The sequence below is a fragment of the Amorphotheca resinae genome (assembly GCF_003019875.1).
Source record: "Amorphotheca resinae ATCC 22711 unplaced genomic scaffold M430scaffold_1, whole genome shotgun sequence".
Taxonomy (NCBI): domain Eukaryota; kingdom Fungi; phylum Ascomycota; class Leotiomycetes; order Helotiales; family Amorphothecaceae; genus Amorphotheca; species Amorphotheca resinae.
Genome location: NW_020194471.1, coordinates 1,521,625 through 1,537,708, shown reverse-complemented (window position 1 = coordinate 1,537,708; position 16,084 = coordinate 1,521,625). Strand labels below are relative to the sequence as shown.

General features: G+C 49.2%; 5 protein-coding genes across 5 annotated transcripts; 2 read left to right on the top strand and 3 right to left on the bottom strand.

Moving 5' to 3' along the window:
* Window positions 1-1,611: 1,611 nt before the first annotated feature.
* Window positions 1,612-3,276, top strand: M430DRAFT_24027 (hypothetical protein; the record flags this gene model as incomplete). Its single annotated transcript, XM_024865001.1, has 1 exon — window positions 1,612-3,276. The coding sequence occupies one exon, from the start codon at window positions 1,612-1,614 to the stop codon at window positions 3,274-3,276; it is 1,665 nt and encodes a 554-aa protein (XP_024725116.1).
* An 820-nt stretch (window positions 3,277-4,096) lies between these two features.
* On the bottom strand, window positions 4,097-8,867 carry M430DRAFT_55084 (hypothetical protein; the record flags this gene model as incomplete). Its single annotated transcript, XM_024868517.1, has 7 exons — window positions 4,097-4,454; window positions 4,571-5,506; window positions 5,554-7,873; window positions 7,926-8,123; window positions 8,179-8,202; window positions 8,258-8,586; window positions 8,784-8,867. The coding sequence occupies 7 exons, from the start codon at window positions 8,865-8,867 to the stop codon at window positions 4,311-4,313; spliced, it is 4,035 nt and encodes a 1,344-aa protein (XP_024725115.1). The 3' UTR covers window positions 4,097-4,310.
* A 570-nt stretch (window positions 8,868-9,437) lies between these two features.
* M430DRAFT_14856 (hypothetical protein) lies at window positions 9,438-10,556 on the top strand (the record flags this gene model as incomplete). The annotated part of the gene is made up of 4 exons (XM_024863129.1): window positions 9,438-9,596; window positions 9,655-9,890; window positions 9,984-10,315; window positions 10,399-10,556. 4 exons carry the CDS (start codon window positions 9,438-9,440, stop codon window positions 10,554-10,556), a joined length of 885 nt encoding a protein of 294 aa, XP_024725114.1.
* A 46-nt stretch (window positions 10,557-10,602) lies between these two features.
* Window positions 10,603-12,862, bottom strand: M430DRAFT_46672 (hypothetical protein; the record flags this gene model as incomplete). Its single annotated transcript, XM_024867867.1, has 2 exons — window positions 10,603-12,592; window positions 12,645-12,862. The coding sequence occupies 2 exons, from the start codon at window positions 12,860-12,862 to the stop codon at window positions 10,603-10,605; spliced, it is 2,208 nt and encodes a 735-aa protein (XP_024725113.1).
* A 475-nt stretch (window positions 12,863-13,337) lies between these two features.
* M430DRAFT_46671 (hypothetical protein) lies at window positions 13,338-14,456 on the bottom strand (the record flags this gene model as incomplete). Its single annotated transcript, XM_024867866.1, has 3 exons — window positions 13,338-13,808; window positions 13,890-14,343; window positions 14,404-14,456. The coding sequence occupies 3 exons, from the start codon at window positions 14,454-14,456 to the stop codon at window positions 13,338-13,340; spliced, it is 978 nt and encodes a 325-aa protein (XP_024725112.1).
* Window positions 14,457-16,084: the final 1,628 nt, after the last annotated feature.

The following is a 16,084-nucleotide window of genomic DNA, read 5'->3' as shown; positions in this document are numbered from 1 at the left end:
CAAGCCAGCAAGCCAGCATAGCGAGGTGTTATGATTTTTGGGCGGGTACGCGTGACGCCCGAGATGGAAATGGAAATGTGAGAGTATATATGTATGTATGTATGTATGATGATAGATACCCATGTGACGCTATGTACAGCCCCTTTTCCCTTTGTTTGGTGGAGGTAGATAGGTACTGGTTGATGAGACAGCGAGGTTGTGTAGATGAGATGCGGATGAGATGAGATGAGGGGATTGGGGGTAGAAGGAGATGGGGGAGCTTGTTTGATTAGAGAGAAAGAAAAGAAGAAGATTTCCTGTGCAAGTCACTGTCTGTGATTCCTTTTCTTCCTCCAGTGCTTCACATCCTCTCTCTAGGTAGGTATGCCTCGGTGAGTGAGGGAATATCAATATCACGTGCAATGCAAACGGACCGGACCAGTCGGCGTCGGCACGTCCGTCCACCTAAGGTAGACGGCTCTCACCGAGTCACCGTCACCGTCACCGTCACCGCTTGGCGCATGGCGCATTGTCGCGTGCCCAGTTGCGCATCCGGGAATGTCGGCACGGTGTCATTCTTGTAATACTCAGAGATCTAGATTGCAATATACCATCGCCTTTGAATTTTATTATTGAAACTAGAAGAAAAATAGATAAGAGAGGAAGAGAGGGAGGGGAAAAGGAATTTTTTTTTTTTTTTTTCTTTCTTTTAGAGAAAAAAAAAAGAAGAAAAGAAAAAGACCAACCCCCCCTTCGGCTTACCTCACCGCACCTCTCCCCCCACCAACCAACTTCACCCCTCCAAAACGTGACAACTCTCTCCCTCCCCAGCAACCCGATCTACACTCCCCTCCAGCGGGGATAAGAAACCACCACTACCACCGCATCTCCTTCGGCCTTCGGGATGCGATGCATGCTACGATATGATAAATACGATCAGATATAAAACAGTGAAAACCTAAACGATAAGACTACATACACATCACTCGATAGTGGCGTGTCCGATCTCTGCTTTGTAATCCGGCACCTGGGCGGGAGAGGCGGCCGGAAGTGTCGGGCAGCAAGGATCGATGCGCCCGGCGGGATGATCCTGTCCGCCGGGGAACCGAAAAGGGGAAAAATACGTCTTCCCGCCTGCCGTATCCCTCGCTTGGTCTCGCTTATCCTCGCCTAGCCTCTCACACTCCCCCGCACTATCCCCTTCTCGAGCCTAGCGCCGCAGGGAAGCATCCCGCGTTCCGAGTCCAGACTTTCTCTCTCCATCATCATCCATCATCCATCATTCATCCATCATCCCCCATCGTCAGCATCAGCATCATCGCTTTATCTCTCCCGCCTTCGTTCGCTGTTTATATTGCTTGCTTGCCCTGCTGCCAGCTGCTGTCAATCTCTGCTGCTGCTTTCGTCTTTCGCTCTGTCCTCCTTTCGTCCCTTCGCTGCCCCTCCACCTCCCCCCCCTCCCACCTCTCACCTCTCACCTCTCCATCGTTATCGCCGGCCTCCCTCGTCGACCTCCCGGCTTCACGCCGCCTTCAATGCGTCGCGAGCCTGCCACTGACCTCACCTACCTCCCGCCCTTCTCCCCTCGGCGACTTCGCCCTTGAACCCGGCTGGTCCGCACAAACCCCCCCGATGTTCGTCTCGCGCATCTTCGCCGTCGTTCTCTTCGTCGCCATCTCCTGGTTTGCCCTCGCTTCCCTCCGTCGTCACCTCGACCCCAACACCCACCCCAGCGAGGAGGATCGCGAGAATCTCGCCTGGATTGCCTCATCTCCCTACCTGCTAGACCGTCTGGCCTGCCGCACGTTCGGCCTCTGCGGTCTTGCCCATTACCGTCCCGATCCCGCCTGGCAGCAGCGGAGACGGCGGCACCACCGGCACCAGGAGCTCCTCGCTGACATCGAGGCCGACACGAAGCATGCTGGCTGGGAAGAGGCGCCGGTGGGTGAGAAACTGAGGCCGGAGCATTTCGACGGCGACAAGAGGGTGCTGAAGGATGTCCCGCAGTACGTCCTCGACCACGCCCCGCTGATCCATCTCTACTCCGGCGAGCAGTTCTGGCCGTCGGATTTTGCCGAGCACCTCACCCATACCACGCCGTACCTGAACCATACCGCCATCAACACGTCCGCCTACGACCTGTACAATCTCGACCAGCTCAACGATGCGGCGCCGAGGGGGCGAAATATCTTCTTGAGGAGCGTCGATGATATCGAGGACCGCCCTGACTGGCTCGGGAGCGCTTATAACAAGCCCATCCCCTACGAAGACGAAGACGAGGAGGAGTCCGAGGAGGTTGAGACGCATACCGATTTCGTCGACACCACCGATGATGCAGACAAGGAGGTGTGGTTCGACCCATTCGGACCCAAGAGCGCCTCCCCTCTCCCCCCGACCTTCCGTGCGCAGCCACAACCGAAGCATCATCGCTCTCTCATCAAGCGCTCCAACGGCAACCCTGCCAACAAACCCGATCAATCTGGGCGATCTCCCGCTCCCGCCGTCCTCATCCTTGTTGATAAAGGAAATGGCATCCTGGACGCCTTCTGGTTCTACTTCTACTCCTACAACCTCGGGACGACGGTGTTAAACATCCGTTTCGGCAATCACGTCGGCGACTGGGAACACTCCCTAATCCGCTTCCACCACGGAGTCCCCAAGGCCGTCTTTTTCTCGGCCCATTCGGGCGGCACCGCCTATTCTTACAAGGCCGTGGAGAAAGGTAAAGGGAAGGGGAGGGAGGGCCGACCCGTGCTGTATTCCGCCCTGGGTAGCCACGCGATGTATGCCATGCCCGGCCTCCAGCCATACGTCCTCCCCTTTGGGCTCCTCGCCGACGTTACCGACAAAGGGCCGCTCTGGGACCCGGCCCTGAACTTCCTCGCCTACCATTTCAACACCACCATCACCCACAACGCCGATGCGAAATCCATGCCCCCGGAGCCCCCGTCTCCCGAATCCCCCCACACCTCCAAGGTGCACAGGAGGACCGACATGCTCCAGCCGGCTAGCTGCAACCCCGACGCGCCGATGGGCTGGTTCTGGTTCAAAGGGCACTGGGGCGACAAGTTCTACCAGCTGGCGGATGAGCGCCAGTGGCGCTTCGCCGGGCAGTACCACTACGTTAATGGGCCGCTCGGTCCGCGCTTCAAGAACCTCGGCCGGTCACGTGTCTGCCAGTCGGGCTCGAAATGCCGCATGCTGGATTCAATCGAGGAGGGCAAGAAATCGAGCTGGGTGGGCCGGCGGTCTCTCCCCGACGAGCCGGAGGACCTTGACGTAGAGGTGGATTCATAGATAGACAGTACATGTATGGAGTCGGGCGTTTTTCGGTGCTTGGGGTTAGGACGTATACGTTACATAGCCGTGATGGATTATTGGATTGGATTGAATTGATCGAGATAGGCGCGTGCGTAGTAGAGGGGGATTAGAAGAATCGGTCCTTGGTATTGGTATTGGTATTGGTATTGGTATTGGTATTGGTATTGGTATTGGGGCTAGACCGGATGGAGTTCCTTCCTATATTTTATATACCCCCCCATTTTCTCATGATCCATCCGCTGCATTTCTCGTGGGAATTTGAATCATAGGTACTCGCTCGTTGCTGTATGGCTTCTTGATAATGGAGCAAGCGGTATGTCATGTTATCATACCTACTTTTGATATTCAACCAACCCATCTACATTCCTACACATACATACATGAACCTTCCCATTCCCTCCCCATATCTCTACATATAATCCCCATATAATCCCCATATCTCTACGTATAAATCCCATCTCTTTAATTACTTAAATCTGTAGTACCGGACTGGTACCATCCGGAGAGGGGGAGGCGGGAGGCTGAGAGATACATAGTAGGTAGGTAGGTAGGGAGGTGCGATCTTGGAATTTTGGAAGCTGGGATATGGGATTGTGGGATACGGGATGGGGGGAGGGGGAGGAAAGGGGTAGGTAGTGGGCACCGAGGAGGAAGAAGAAGATATCTATCTGTTATAACTTATCACCACACACGTAGGATCCTGAGGAACGCAAAAAGATGATTGCCTACGGATGAAATGATAGCAGATAGGTTTCACGAAAACCAAGCACTCCCGAGGCTCATATATTCCAGATGTCAATTGATCAATTTGTTTCTGGCCTTTTAGCTATCTATACTATCTATAGAAGCTCGATATGTGTGTTTCCTAGATATGCGTAATGCGGTCAAGCAAGGAGTTCTATTAATATGATTTACATCGACCCCGTGATACCCGCCGTTCAGCGTTCTTGAGTCCATACCGCCTTGTCCGCCTCGACAACTCACAAGACAATCAAAAGCCCAGGCCTCACTCAGTTCTTTGTGGATTTCTTCCATTTCTTGAGATAGATCAAGTATGTCGCACAGAAGACCATGGTATAATTGAAGAGGATGAAACCTATGAATATACCGACATTTCGACTATGATTGCTGTAGTTGAAATCGTATTGCGCGATCTGCAAGAATGTTAGCACTACTAGTAACCTTGACCTTGACCTCGAGTGTGTAGATTGTAAAGACTAGTAACCTTGACCTTGACCTCGAGTGTGTAGATTGTAAAGACAACACTTACGTAAGAATCTCCTCCATCATAAGGACAATACTCGCACTGCGAGACTCCAGACGGATTGAGAAGATACCCTGTAGAGGCCGTAGAGTTGAGGAAATCTTGGGTATATTGTGCACAAGTCGTCGAGTTTGGGATATTGAAGATTGTAGTTTCGGAACTCGTGCATTGGATCTTCAATCCGTGCATGGCATTAGAAGCCATGCCTTCAACGTAGTAGAATAATGGCGATATATTGTAGAACCATCGCCAACCCCTGGGTGTGAGTGGTGGAGGCGATAACGGACCGTTGAATGTGTTGACCATCAGCCAGACGAAGCCCGTAGCTACGTGGGCCGCTCCGACGACGGGAAAGATGGCGGCGATGAGCTGAGCTAGACTGGTGACGAATACTGAGTAGAGTTCATACATGACGAAAGAATAGCCTGCACGGCTTGTTTCACCAAAGTAGCCAACCATGTAGTACCAGAGGACCCAGTAGATGAGGCCCCCTAACAGAGTGAATGGAAGCTCGACTAAGATGGCACTCATGACGAAGGCGACCCAGCTATACGCCCTATTATCTTTCTCCCGCGCCAGAAATTGATCACGGAGGATGATAAAGCGAGGTTCAACGGAAAGACTCAGCACAGGTCCTGTGATGACACTGACGAAGATGGAGAACATTCGATTTCTGGAGTCCGTAAGGCTGGAAGATAGTTGGAGGAATGTAAGGCCATTCATGAGTGCCATGGATATGTTGAGCTGAACTTTAGAGAGGACATATGTTGGCTCCCGCCAATAGTTCAGGAATGCCCTCTGAGTGACAATCAGGATCTGCTGGACATACCCAGTCGCAAAGGAATTGAGGTTCTGGTCATTTGTTTCAGGGGCTGCCTTTTCAGTGGTTTGCCTGTCAAATTTCTGAAGTAGAGCCTTTCGCTCGTCCGACTCGTTCCAAATCTATCTCAATTAGCTGCTTGAAGATTCCGAGACTGAGAAATACGTACCTGTGACCAATCATATTCAGGATTTACTGTCTGATCGAGAAGGTATTCTGCGGGATTTTCCTCAGGACCACATCGAGGAGCATGTCTTGCAAAATAATCTATGGCGCTCTCGCAGTGGGCCCCAAGAGGCCCGAAATAAGCCGTCTTCCCGCCTGGGACAAGCAACAAAAGATTATCAAAGTAGTCCATTAGCTCTGCGGATGGTTGATGAATGGTGCAGAGCACTGTTTGTCCGAGATTTGAGAGTTTTCGCAACAATCTGATGATTGACATAGCAGAATTAGCATCCAAGCCAGAAGTAGGCTCGTCCAGGAATAGCAATAGATCTGGTTTTGCGGCGAGCTCTACACCAATGCTAAGCCTCTTGCGTTGCTCAAGATCGAGGCCTGAACCTGGCACACCAATCAAGGCATCGGCGATACTCTCAATCCCTAGCATCGACAGGACGGTCTCGACATACGCATCTTTATCAGCCTTTGAGATATCTGCTGGCTGGCGAAGATAAGCGCTCAACTGAAGTGCCTCACGGACGGTCGAAGTGTCGAGGTGGATATCTTGCTGGTGGACGAATCCTGATCGCCGCCGCATAGATCTGGGCAAAGGCCCATCATCAAGGAACATTTTGCCTGTCAAGACCCCAAAACTCCCACGCTGTGAAAGCTCATGGAGTAAAGTCGTCTTTCCGGCGCCAGAAAGTCCCATAAGCGCTGTAGACGAACCTGGCGCTAGGTATCCTGATATGTCGTGCAGGATCCTTTTCTTCTCTCCTGCTACATCAACATCTAGTGAAAGCTGCTTCCAGGAAAATGTCTGTGGTTTTCCGATGCTCCTATGACTGGCATCTGCTTCATGGTACTTCTCTGCTTCAGTACCGACATCCGAATTCGCTTTTTCGATGTCTGTAGAACGATCTCCGCCTGCGACAGGCTCTTTACTGAAAAAGACAGTCGCAAGTTGACCGGCTGGTACCTTGAAGCCTTCCATACCAATAGCAACAAGTACAGAAAAGAACAGGAAAAATCCAGCATTGATACCAACATTGCGCCATAAATGAGAATCCCGAAAATCGTAGAAAGTCTCAATATATGCGGTCCCTTTGAGAAGTAGATCTCCAGGAGAAGATCCAGACAGTGCACAGGACTGGAATTGAGAATCACTGAATCCGGCTCCGGTGGGGACAATATCGGCAGTGCTACAACCGTAGCTCGAGGATGCGATTTCGTTGAGCATAACGGATTCAAATCCGTAGTACATCGGGTTGAGATAGCGAATCCAAGAGAGCCAGACCTTCATTCCAGGAGGAGTCACGTAGAATCCTGTATAGATAATGAGAATATTCAACATCAGACCGACTGGCAGTATGGCTTTTCCAGGCGTAACGGTGAATACGGCAATAGAACGGAATACGACACCAAGTGCCATCATCGTCATGTATAGCGCAAACAGCCAAATAAAAAAGTGTCCTGCACTGCGCTTGAGGTTGACCATCCAATAGATAGGTAAGTTGTAGAGCACAAACACAACCTTCCATGGAATGTCAGCGAAAATTTGTCCAAGGGCATATGCTGAAGGCCGATAAAATCGGAGGGCATTGTGTTTCAGCAAAATAGGCCTCTGTGCAAATGTGTTCCCGAATTCTGCAGAAGCCTGCAAGCCCATTATAAGCACACAGAAGAATATCGCCGACCCGCGAGTGTACAGTCCCAGAGTCGTGCTCTGTTGATTGAAGAAAAGAGTTCCCAGCATAAGTGCTTGTACCAAGGTTCCTGTGGCTTCAGCAACCCACGTTGTTCGATCGGTGAAATTGATACGGAAATGACGGATAGTGCATTCGTAAACCTGTTTGTGAAAGGGAACAAAGTATTTCTGACTAGGACCTTTCAAAGAAATCGGCTTCGACGACTGTGGCAATGTTTTCGCATCAGTTTTCAGAGCCACTCCTCGTTGACTTGATTTGAAGGCACGTTCGAAATCCTCGGCACTTAGAGGTACCTGTCCCTTGAAATCCTTCCGAACTGAACGACTTGAGGGGTCTCCTGACATGGATGTCAAAAAGTCCGGCAATGTTGTGCTAGGTGGGCAGTAGAACCCCAGCGCTTCAAAGTATTCTTTTGCTTCCGATACTGGTCCGAAATATATCTCACGCCCAGAATTGATTACCATAACTTTGTCGAAGTATTTTGCGTTCAATTCGCTTGCTTGATATAAGCTCATTACTGTCACACAGTTCGTCTCATCCGTAACTCGTCGTGCAACTTTGAGAAATCGGGACGCAGTAGCTGAATCAAGTCCTCTTGTGGGATTATCGAAGCAAAGAAGACTTCAAGATTTGATCAGTAAGGGCTACACATATGTCTGATTTGAAGACTTACCCTGCTCGAGTGACCATTGCTTCCGCAAGCGTCACTCTTCGACGCTCTCCTCCACTCACCCCTCGGATGTAATCGTTTCCGACTTGAGTTTTCGATACATTGTGTAGACCCATAAGCTTGAGAAGGGCTTCTAGATCATTTTCAATGCGGTTTCGACGATCCGGGACGTTCATTGGCGTGCGTGTAGTCAGTGCAAATCTACGTAGATTCCATTAGTAAACCCAGATCTAAATGGAAATCAAAGAATACTCACCTTAATGTCTTTTCCACAGACAAGCTGTGAAAATGTATATCATCCTCTCCTGGTTATCATTGTCAGAGCTATTACCCACCGATTTATGCAGGAATGAGATATCATACCGGCAAAGACAAAATGGCCAGGTGACGTTTGCTTCGTTTCGATAGCATCCCGGCCACCAATTACGATCTGTCCTTCAAAAGATTTGTACTCTTCGCGCATGTTGGCCATGGCTTTTAGGAAAGTAGTGCAACCGCTTCCAGGCTTTCCAATAACCAAGAGCATTTCCCCACCTCGAATGGAGCCATTGAACTTATGAAGGATGGTCCTTGAGGGTTCTGGACGTTTGGACAGATATCTGGCGGGATTCAGGACATTGATGAGATCCAATGCCGCTGATGGGATTGTTGGAGCTTTTTGAACCTGAGCAGTTAGCTAATAGTCCTGCTATATGGGAAGGAATCAACCAACTCCAAGTCCCCCTCCAACAATCGATAAGTCTTGGAAGCTAACATCATTCTCGCCACTTCGAGAAATAGAGATTCCCTCCAAGTATGATTGTAGAAGCTTATCGATATCGTCTTGCGGAGCGATTTCAGTGCTTGTGCTTGCAGACGCACCAGACGACATCTTGATGTTGGGGTTGACGAGAACGCTCTTGAGGAGAATGCTCCCAGAGTAAACGTCTCATCCAGCTTGCACATTGTGATCTTTTGAACAATCTTTTGATCAACATACTTTCTATGAATCTCACATAGCTCCAATTGAATATCAAAAGGCTATGCCACAAGGAGCAATTGGGTGTTGTCCCCAGGCCCCAGACGTTGATTCTTCGCGCGCTAACCGAAAGGAGTCATCTCCTTTAGGTAATTACTCCTTCTGGCGGAGCTCCTTCGGGAGTCCCCATAGCTAGTGGGTTTATTCCGTAAGAGGACATTGGGTGATTGGCACCAAATCAACGGGCAAAGCAATTGATTCACTGAAGCCGCCTTGCTTTGTATCATGTGATGCAACAGACCAACAACTGAGATCGAACTGCCGGATCACGAATGCTTGGTCAGCAGCGGCATGGCCCACTGCTTTATCTTGGAGGGGTAGCCACATGCGATGAGGGGTATATTGGGGTCCAACTAACATTACATTGGCATTTTAAAAAGACGTCTCGTAAATTTACGATGAATGTGTGACTTGTCCTATAATAATATTTCCATCACACTCCCTCACTACTTATCTTATCAAGATCTTCTACTGAACGCTGCTCTGCTATCACAGCCATGGCTTCTCAGTTTGACCCGGACCAGCATACCAAATCCGATCTCTTCACAAAGGACTATTATCGTGATGTGTATCCTGCAATTGATCCCACAAGCCCCGAACTGAGCCTGGCGGGCAAAGTTACTATCATCACTGGAGCTTCGAAGGGAATTGGTAAAGTCAGTCACGCACCACTCATTGATATCTGACCAAAGCAGTAGAGCTGACGATCTACAGAGCATAGCAGTTGCACATGCTAAAGCCGGTTCCAAAGGCCTCATCCTAGTGGGACGTACGACTGCAGGTCTCGAGGAGACAAAGGCTGCTGCTCTGGCTGCGAACTCAGCTTTGAAGGTGCTGCTCGTACCCACCGACATTTCGGACGAAGCGTCAGTAGATAAGCTGTATGAAGCCATATCAGGAAGCTTTGATGCTGTGGATACATTGATAAACAATGCGGGTGTTTTCACCGAGTAAGTGCCATCCGTTATTTTCTAGATCACCTACAAAACCCAGCATACCTTCATCAAGTCCCAGACGTATTCCAACTAAACTCGCGTCTGCAGTTCCTTCGATGTCGTCGGAAAAGTCTCGCCTGCGAAGTGGTGGACAGACTTCGACATCAACGTCAAAGGCACATTCCTCGTTACAGCAGGCTTCCTCAAGCTCAGAGAGAAGCAAGCAAGCTCAGGGAGCCCGACTATCGTCAATCTAGTCACCAGTCCAGGATTGGTTCCGCCTTCTCTGAGCAGTTACTTTATAAGCAAGCTGAGCGTCATGAGATTCACGGAGCATCTCGCCAACGAGAATCCTGATTTAGCTGTCTTCAGCATTTCTCCAGGAATTACTCTCACAGACATGACTCTAGACGGTTTCAAGCCTTTTGCTAAGGATACCCGTACGTCCAGGAACTCCCCGTAGATACCTTATCAGAAACAAACTATTTTTATGAAAGCTTGCTAATATCTTTGCAACGAGCAGCGGAACTTACTGCTGGAGTGACCGTTTATCTAGCTGCCAAACGACCGGCGTATTTATTTGGCAGGTATTTCTCTGTGAATTGGGATGTCAAGGAGCTCGAGGCCAGGAAAGCAGAGATTGTCGACAAAGGACTCTTGAAGGTTGTTGTGAAAACTTAGGGATGACGAATTAAATAGAGAGCAGTCATTAGAATAGAAGTTTCACTTAATTTGCACTCATCCCAACATAACTTCTATCCGCCAGAAGGCCTTCTACCACCTCAGTCTGATAATCAAACCACTCACTAGGATTGATAACATTCGTCCACGCCCAGAGATCATCGCCATCAATCCCAGTAGCTTGAGCTTCTATAGAATTCTGAGAATTCTGTAGCTCGCCGATGTTATCTGTACTTGATGAGTCTAACGCACCCAGATCATTGCCCCGAAGAGCTTCTTCGGAGCCATAATTAACTCCAATAGAACCCTGCGCTGAGTAAGGAGGTACTGTGCTTGCATTGGCGGGTGACTGCTCGTGCTCTGTCGGGCGCAATCGACAGTATTCGACTACGCTATCGATACGCTGACACAAGTCTCGAGCTATTGCTTTTGCTCGCTCAGCTGCCGGCTGCTTATTAGCCACCAATTCGAAGACGCGAATGGCGTCCTCAACACTTGCACGCGCAAATCTGAAGTGGTGGCAAGTGGGATATGCGAGCATAAATCCCAGAGCTGTCAAGACGGCATTCCACTGCCACAGGTAAACATCGCTCCATCCGTACAGGATATCGTTGGCGGCAAGATTGCATCGGATGATATCTGTTACAGTAAGAGCATGTTTGAGAGCATTGGTGGCGAGATTGTCAGCGTTGGGACTACGTTGCAGCGTAAAGTTCTTGGTTGGAAAAACGATGAACTGCCGGTATAGACCTATCAGGGCATCGTGGTACTGTAGTTGGAGCAAAATACGCTGCAATGATCGCATCGGAGGTAGATCGACATTACGGCGTATACTGCATCTTTTTGTTGAATTTTCGAGATCGATGAAGTCTAGCTCAAGGCCGAAGAATTCGTCGCTTCGTTGAATCTGCTGCTTCCAGTCGAGTATTGGCCACAGATCATTACTAAGAGCTTTTGCTCGAGACTCGACGGGCTGAACAGTCTCCAGTGTTGTTGTAGCATTTCTTGTGCGAGAAGTTTCCCAGACTCTCAAAGCCGCATCGGATAGTTTGACGGAGTAGACGTGGTAGCTCCATCGGCAGAAATCATCAGGCTCGGGTCCGTTTCGACTCGGAAATTGACAGGAGATCTCCGTCATAGAAACAGCCACTGGTAGCCCTAACTTGGTCGAACACTTGAAGTCAAGATGAAGTAGAAACCACCAGATTCGCCGTCGAAGTTCCACCTGACTATCAGGTATGTTTGTAGAAGGTTCTTTGTTGAGCCCAATGCTGTAAGCTAGACGAACGGCCGAACCAAGTATAGTGTATGCAACACGACCCTGTGCGGCATTGAGAAGATACACGGACAGTAAGGCATAGCATTGGATTGCTGAGAGGATCGAGTGTTCATCTGATGCGAAAGGATCGATCTGTTTCCGACAGCGCTGGATTAGCAAATTGCCAATGAGACTGTAGTTGCCATCTTTTGTCAAAAGAGGTAGGTTGAGGCCAAGCAATCTATCGTTTGCTCCAGAACAACATGCATATTGAGTGCTCAAGGCCGTAATGGCATCGATGATGGGCGAAACATATCGCTGTGTTCCGTCGGGGGCCCAGATACTGTTGTACCTTCTCAAAACATCATCCTCGTCCAAAATAGGCATCAATGGGTGCTGAGTAGTCCAGTAAAGATTTAATAGGCCGTCGATCTGGCTCTTCGAGAAGTCTAACGCGGACGGAGGGTCTTCTTCTGGTGTGACGATTTGGACTTCGTAAGGAGAAGAGGCTACTGATGTGTACACCGGCGGACTTTCATCGGTGCTCGGATAATGTATGAGAGAGGAGATAGATGAGAAGTATGCATCTATCTTAGAAGCGAACACATTGGCGGAATCGAGAGGATGAACATGGTTATTTGGCGCGTTTGAGGCTGGTGTCGGAGCTTGCGATTTACTCGGAACAACTTCAAACGGAGTGGATGATGCTATAGGCTCCTTCTCCGGGGGTAAAGAGAATGTGAGTGGTTGTGAAGTGATACTATTTCTTCTCGAGTCCCTTGCATACAATATTAGCAGGACTGATTTTAGCAGCAAGGCGTGAGCCTTACTGATTGTTGATGGACGCAGTCCGTCTTTTTTGACTTCCCCCCTCAGAGAAGGTACAGGTTCTCTTAAACTCAGTACACTGCGAACATCGAGGCTGTCCTTCACAGCGTACTCGAAATAGCCGGCAGCTATCACAGGCGCGGGCCGCAAGCTTTCGTTTGTTCGATGAGGGTGGGCGACGTTCTTTGCTGCCTGCCGGCGTCGAGAACGTCAGAAACATAGCTGTATATCTTCATGAACAGGTGTAAAGGGTCTGGTTATCAGAAGTAGGACAATTTCAGATGTCGACGCAGATGTTGTACGTCGTCTTACACTCCGAGGGGCGACGCCATGGAAATACCATACCCCGTACCCGATACGAGATAAGGATCAGCGCGATAACCCGACCCCTGCACTCGTCCCGTCCGAGGCATATGCAGGTGTCCATTTGTGGAACCAAACTACGAAACTCTAAGTGAACGAGCTGAATTGCCTCATCGCCCTGCTCTGTCATCGTCTAAGCATATATACCTTAGTTAACCCTTGGCAAAAATCTACAAATCCATTCATCTAGTCTACGATCTACGATCTATGTCTGTAGCCTCACTACCATTTATAAATACCCCTACAATATAACTGTGGAAAATAAGCGACGTGTCTCCGCATCTCCAGAACCCAGATCAAAACTGAGCCTCACATGGAGACCGGTACACCTTTCACGGTGTGGTCACCTCCTTGACGTCAACAGTCCCGTTGGCATGAGACTTGCCATTAACCTGGCCACTGGCGTGAGTCTCGCCATTGATCTGGCCATTGGCATGAACCTCGCCATTGATTTGGCCGTTGGCATGAGTCTCGCCATTGACCTGGCCATTGGACACGTTATCCAAGAACTTAGCAGTGCCACCGCCATTATTGAGCCATGATTTGGCAAAGGTCTGTAGTTCCGCCCATGACTTGGCCAGTTTGTACGACGTGGCAATACTGTTCCTCGTGAAGAAGGAATACTGCATTTTGGCCACAGCGTAATCCCAATCGGTGGTGTATTCCTTGAAGAACGGCTTGTAACCGAGTAGACCGCCGATCCAACGCCCAACAATTATCCCACCCCAATATCCGATGAATACTCGTACCGACTTGGGGAGGAATGCTGGAGGTACCAGATATGCGTCTCCGGCATCGTATGTCTATGTGAATGGTTGATTAGCCATGAAGCCCAGTACAATTGAGAGCCCAATATAGAGAATGTTTGAACTCTAGATACGTACGCAAAGTAGCTGAATCAAGTCAAATTTCCCCTCGTGGACAAGGTAATCATGCCAGATCCCATACCAGTTCTCAAAGAAGACACGATCCAACTGGTAGTCCATGCCATTGTCAGAGGCACTCAATATGATGACCATATCTTCTGTGCTGTCAGGAGATATCCAGAACCTATGAATAGAGCCAGCTCGGCCTATAACTTCGCCATCCTCGGGCGTCTGAATAGTCTGCTTTCCATCTATCTCGATGGCCATACGTCCAGATACGACGCGGAAATACTCGTTTTGAAAAGGATGGAAATGAGCTGGTGGCCCCGAAGGCTTGAGGAGAGCTGCCTGAATTGCCTCGTTCTCAGCTGCATTGTCGCTCGTGGGAGGTTTCAGCTTGTAAGTTTGCCGAAAGCAAAAGCATCGACCTGGAGGTGGTTCGAGAAACTCGGTGACAAGAGCACCGCCAAATCTACAGTCAAAACTTTAGTTTCCGTTGCTCTTTTCAGCATCCTGAAATCACAGGACATACACTGATATGGGGTTGCTCCCGGCTGAAACGTGATAGGGGATAAGAGGTGGCATTTTCAGGAGCTATCAGTATGTTGAAACTTGATAGTAGAGATGCTTATAGAGTTTATGTGTTATAACAAGCCGCTGGAATGGAACGAAGACAGCTCAGAGACCATCCTCCTTCCAATCTACTTAAATGGAAGTTCGCCATGCCTTTGCTTACGCTCTATAATTCTTGTGATACTCCACCTGATTGCGAGAAGTTCTATGTGCAAGCAGCGACAGCATCGTAGCCAAAAGGAGATATGCAGAGGTCCATTTCCCGAAGGAGCAATTGAGATGATATCGCCAGGATTTGAATCCTGACGTTCTATGCACCCATCTTGGCGTGCTCGTCACCAAGTACAGGCCACCTACAGATAACTTCTGAGATAGCTGAACGGCACGCACCTGCAAGCCTGAGAAATCTGTACGAGATTGTAGCCTCTATTGGCGGAACAAGCAGAGAACCTTGCGGTATTATCTTACGATGTTGAATGTACATACGCTTGGCAATCTGTTTGCTCGTGGACGAATAGTTGGGTGTCAGATTGAGCACTCGCCCCCTTGCTAGCGTCAATGTCGAGATCATTAGCGCTGACATGTTCTTATCAGAAGACAAGCCGGTGATAGGTACCGAAGTATTATGCGTGGTGGTGATGATAGTTTAGTAAGTATCGTAAGGAACTACCTTGACTTGTTGTACCAATTAGTTGTGTAAGTAATCTTTGGGAACGAGAATTTCTAGGGGAACGAAGAAAATTAGCGGGGGTCACATGACTAAGCCCTAGTCATGTGACCCCAAATATGTGACTATTACAGGTATATGACCTTCGGCCGATAGCCACTTGCCTACAAAATCCTTCTAACTACGCCGTAAAGTTTTTATTTGCTCTAGACCGGCCTGTCTCGCGCACACACCTAATTCTACTGTATAGAATCACCACCGGAGGAATCTGTGAACTGTTCTACGTTGAAGGTAAGGTGGTTACGTAAGGAGGCTAACGTATGCACGATCTAAGAATAGGGCTGACGCTTCCTTACTAATCGACGAATAAGGTATCTCGCTTGATACTCGGCGAATCGGCGATCCTTGAATGTGTCTGTTAGCCTGGGATCTGTCCGGAGCTAAAGCTGGGAGACGGGAACGAATAGAAGCGCCCCGGGCCGTCACGTACCTGGGTGGTTAGTAGTTACGGTGCCGCGTAAGAAGGGCGGGGATCGAGGGGGCGGCTGAGATTTCGGGCGTCAGCTGGAGGGGGCCGGAAGAGTCATAGAAATTAGTAGTTAGGTGGTTGGTAGATATCCATGAGGAGGGGGGGGGGAGGGGGTATTTATTTGTTAATTTATTTGTTTTTATGCAATTGGATTTTGGTTCTTTTTTTTAAGTATATCTTTGTAGGAGAATCTCTTGGCTTTTTCTTACTCTTTTTTTCCCCTTCCTTAAGATGAGGGCATGGGGTGGGATGAAAGAAAAGAAAATGATCAATTGAGAAGGAGAAGGTGACTGTGATCAATTGTGTTGATTCTTGGAATTTCAGAATTTCAGGGTTTAGAGGTTAGAAATTGATTAGTTGTCACTTGTGTAAAGATGGAACGGTTTGGGATGGGATGGAATAGGGAGATAGAAAGATTTTTGGGTTGGGCGCCCCGGGGGGGGG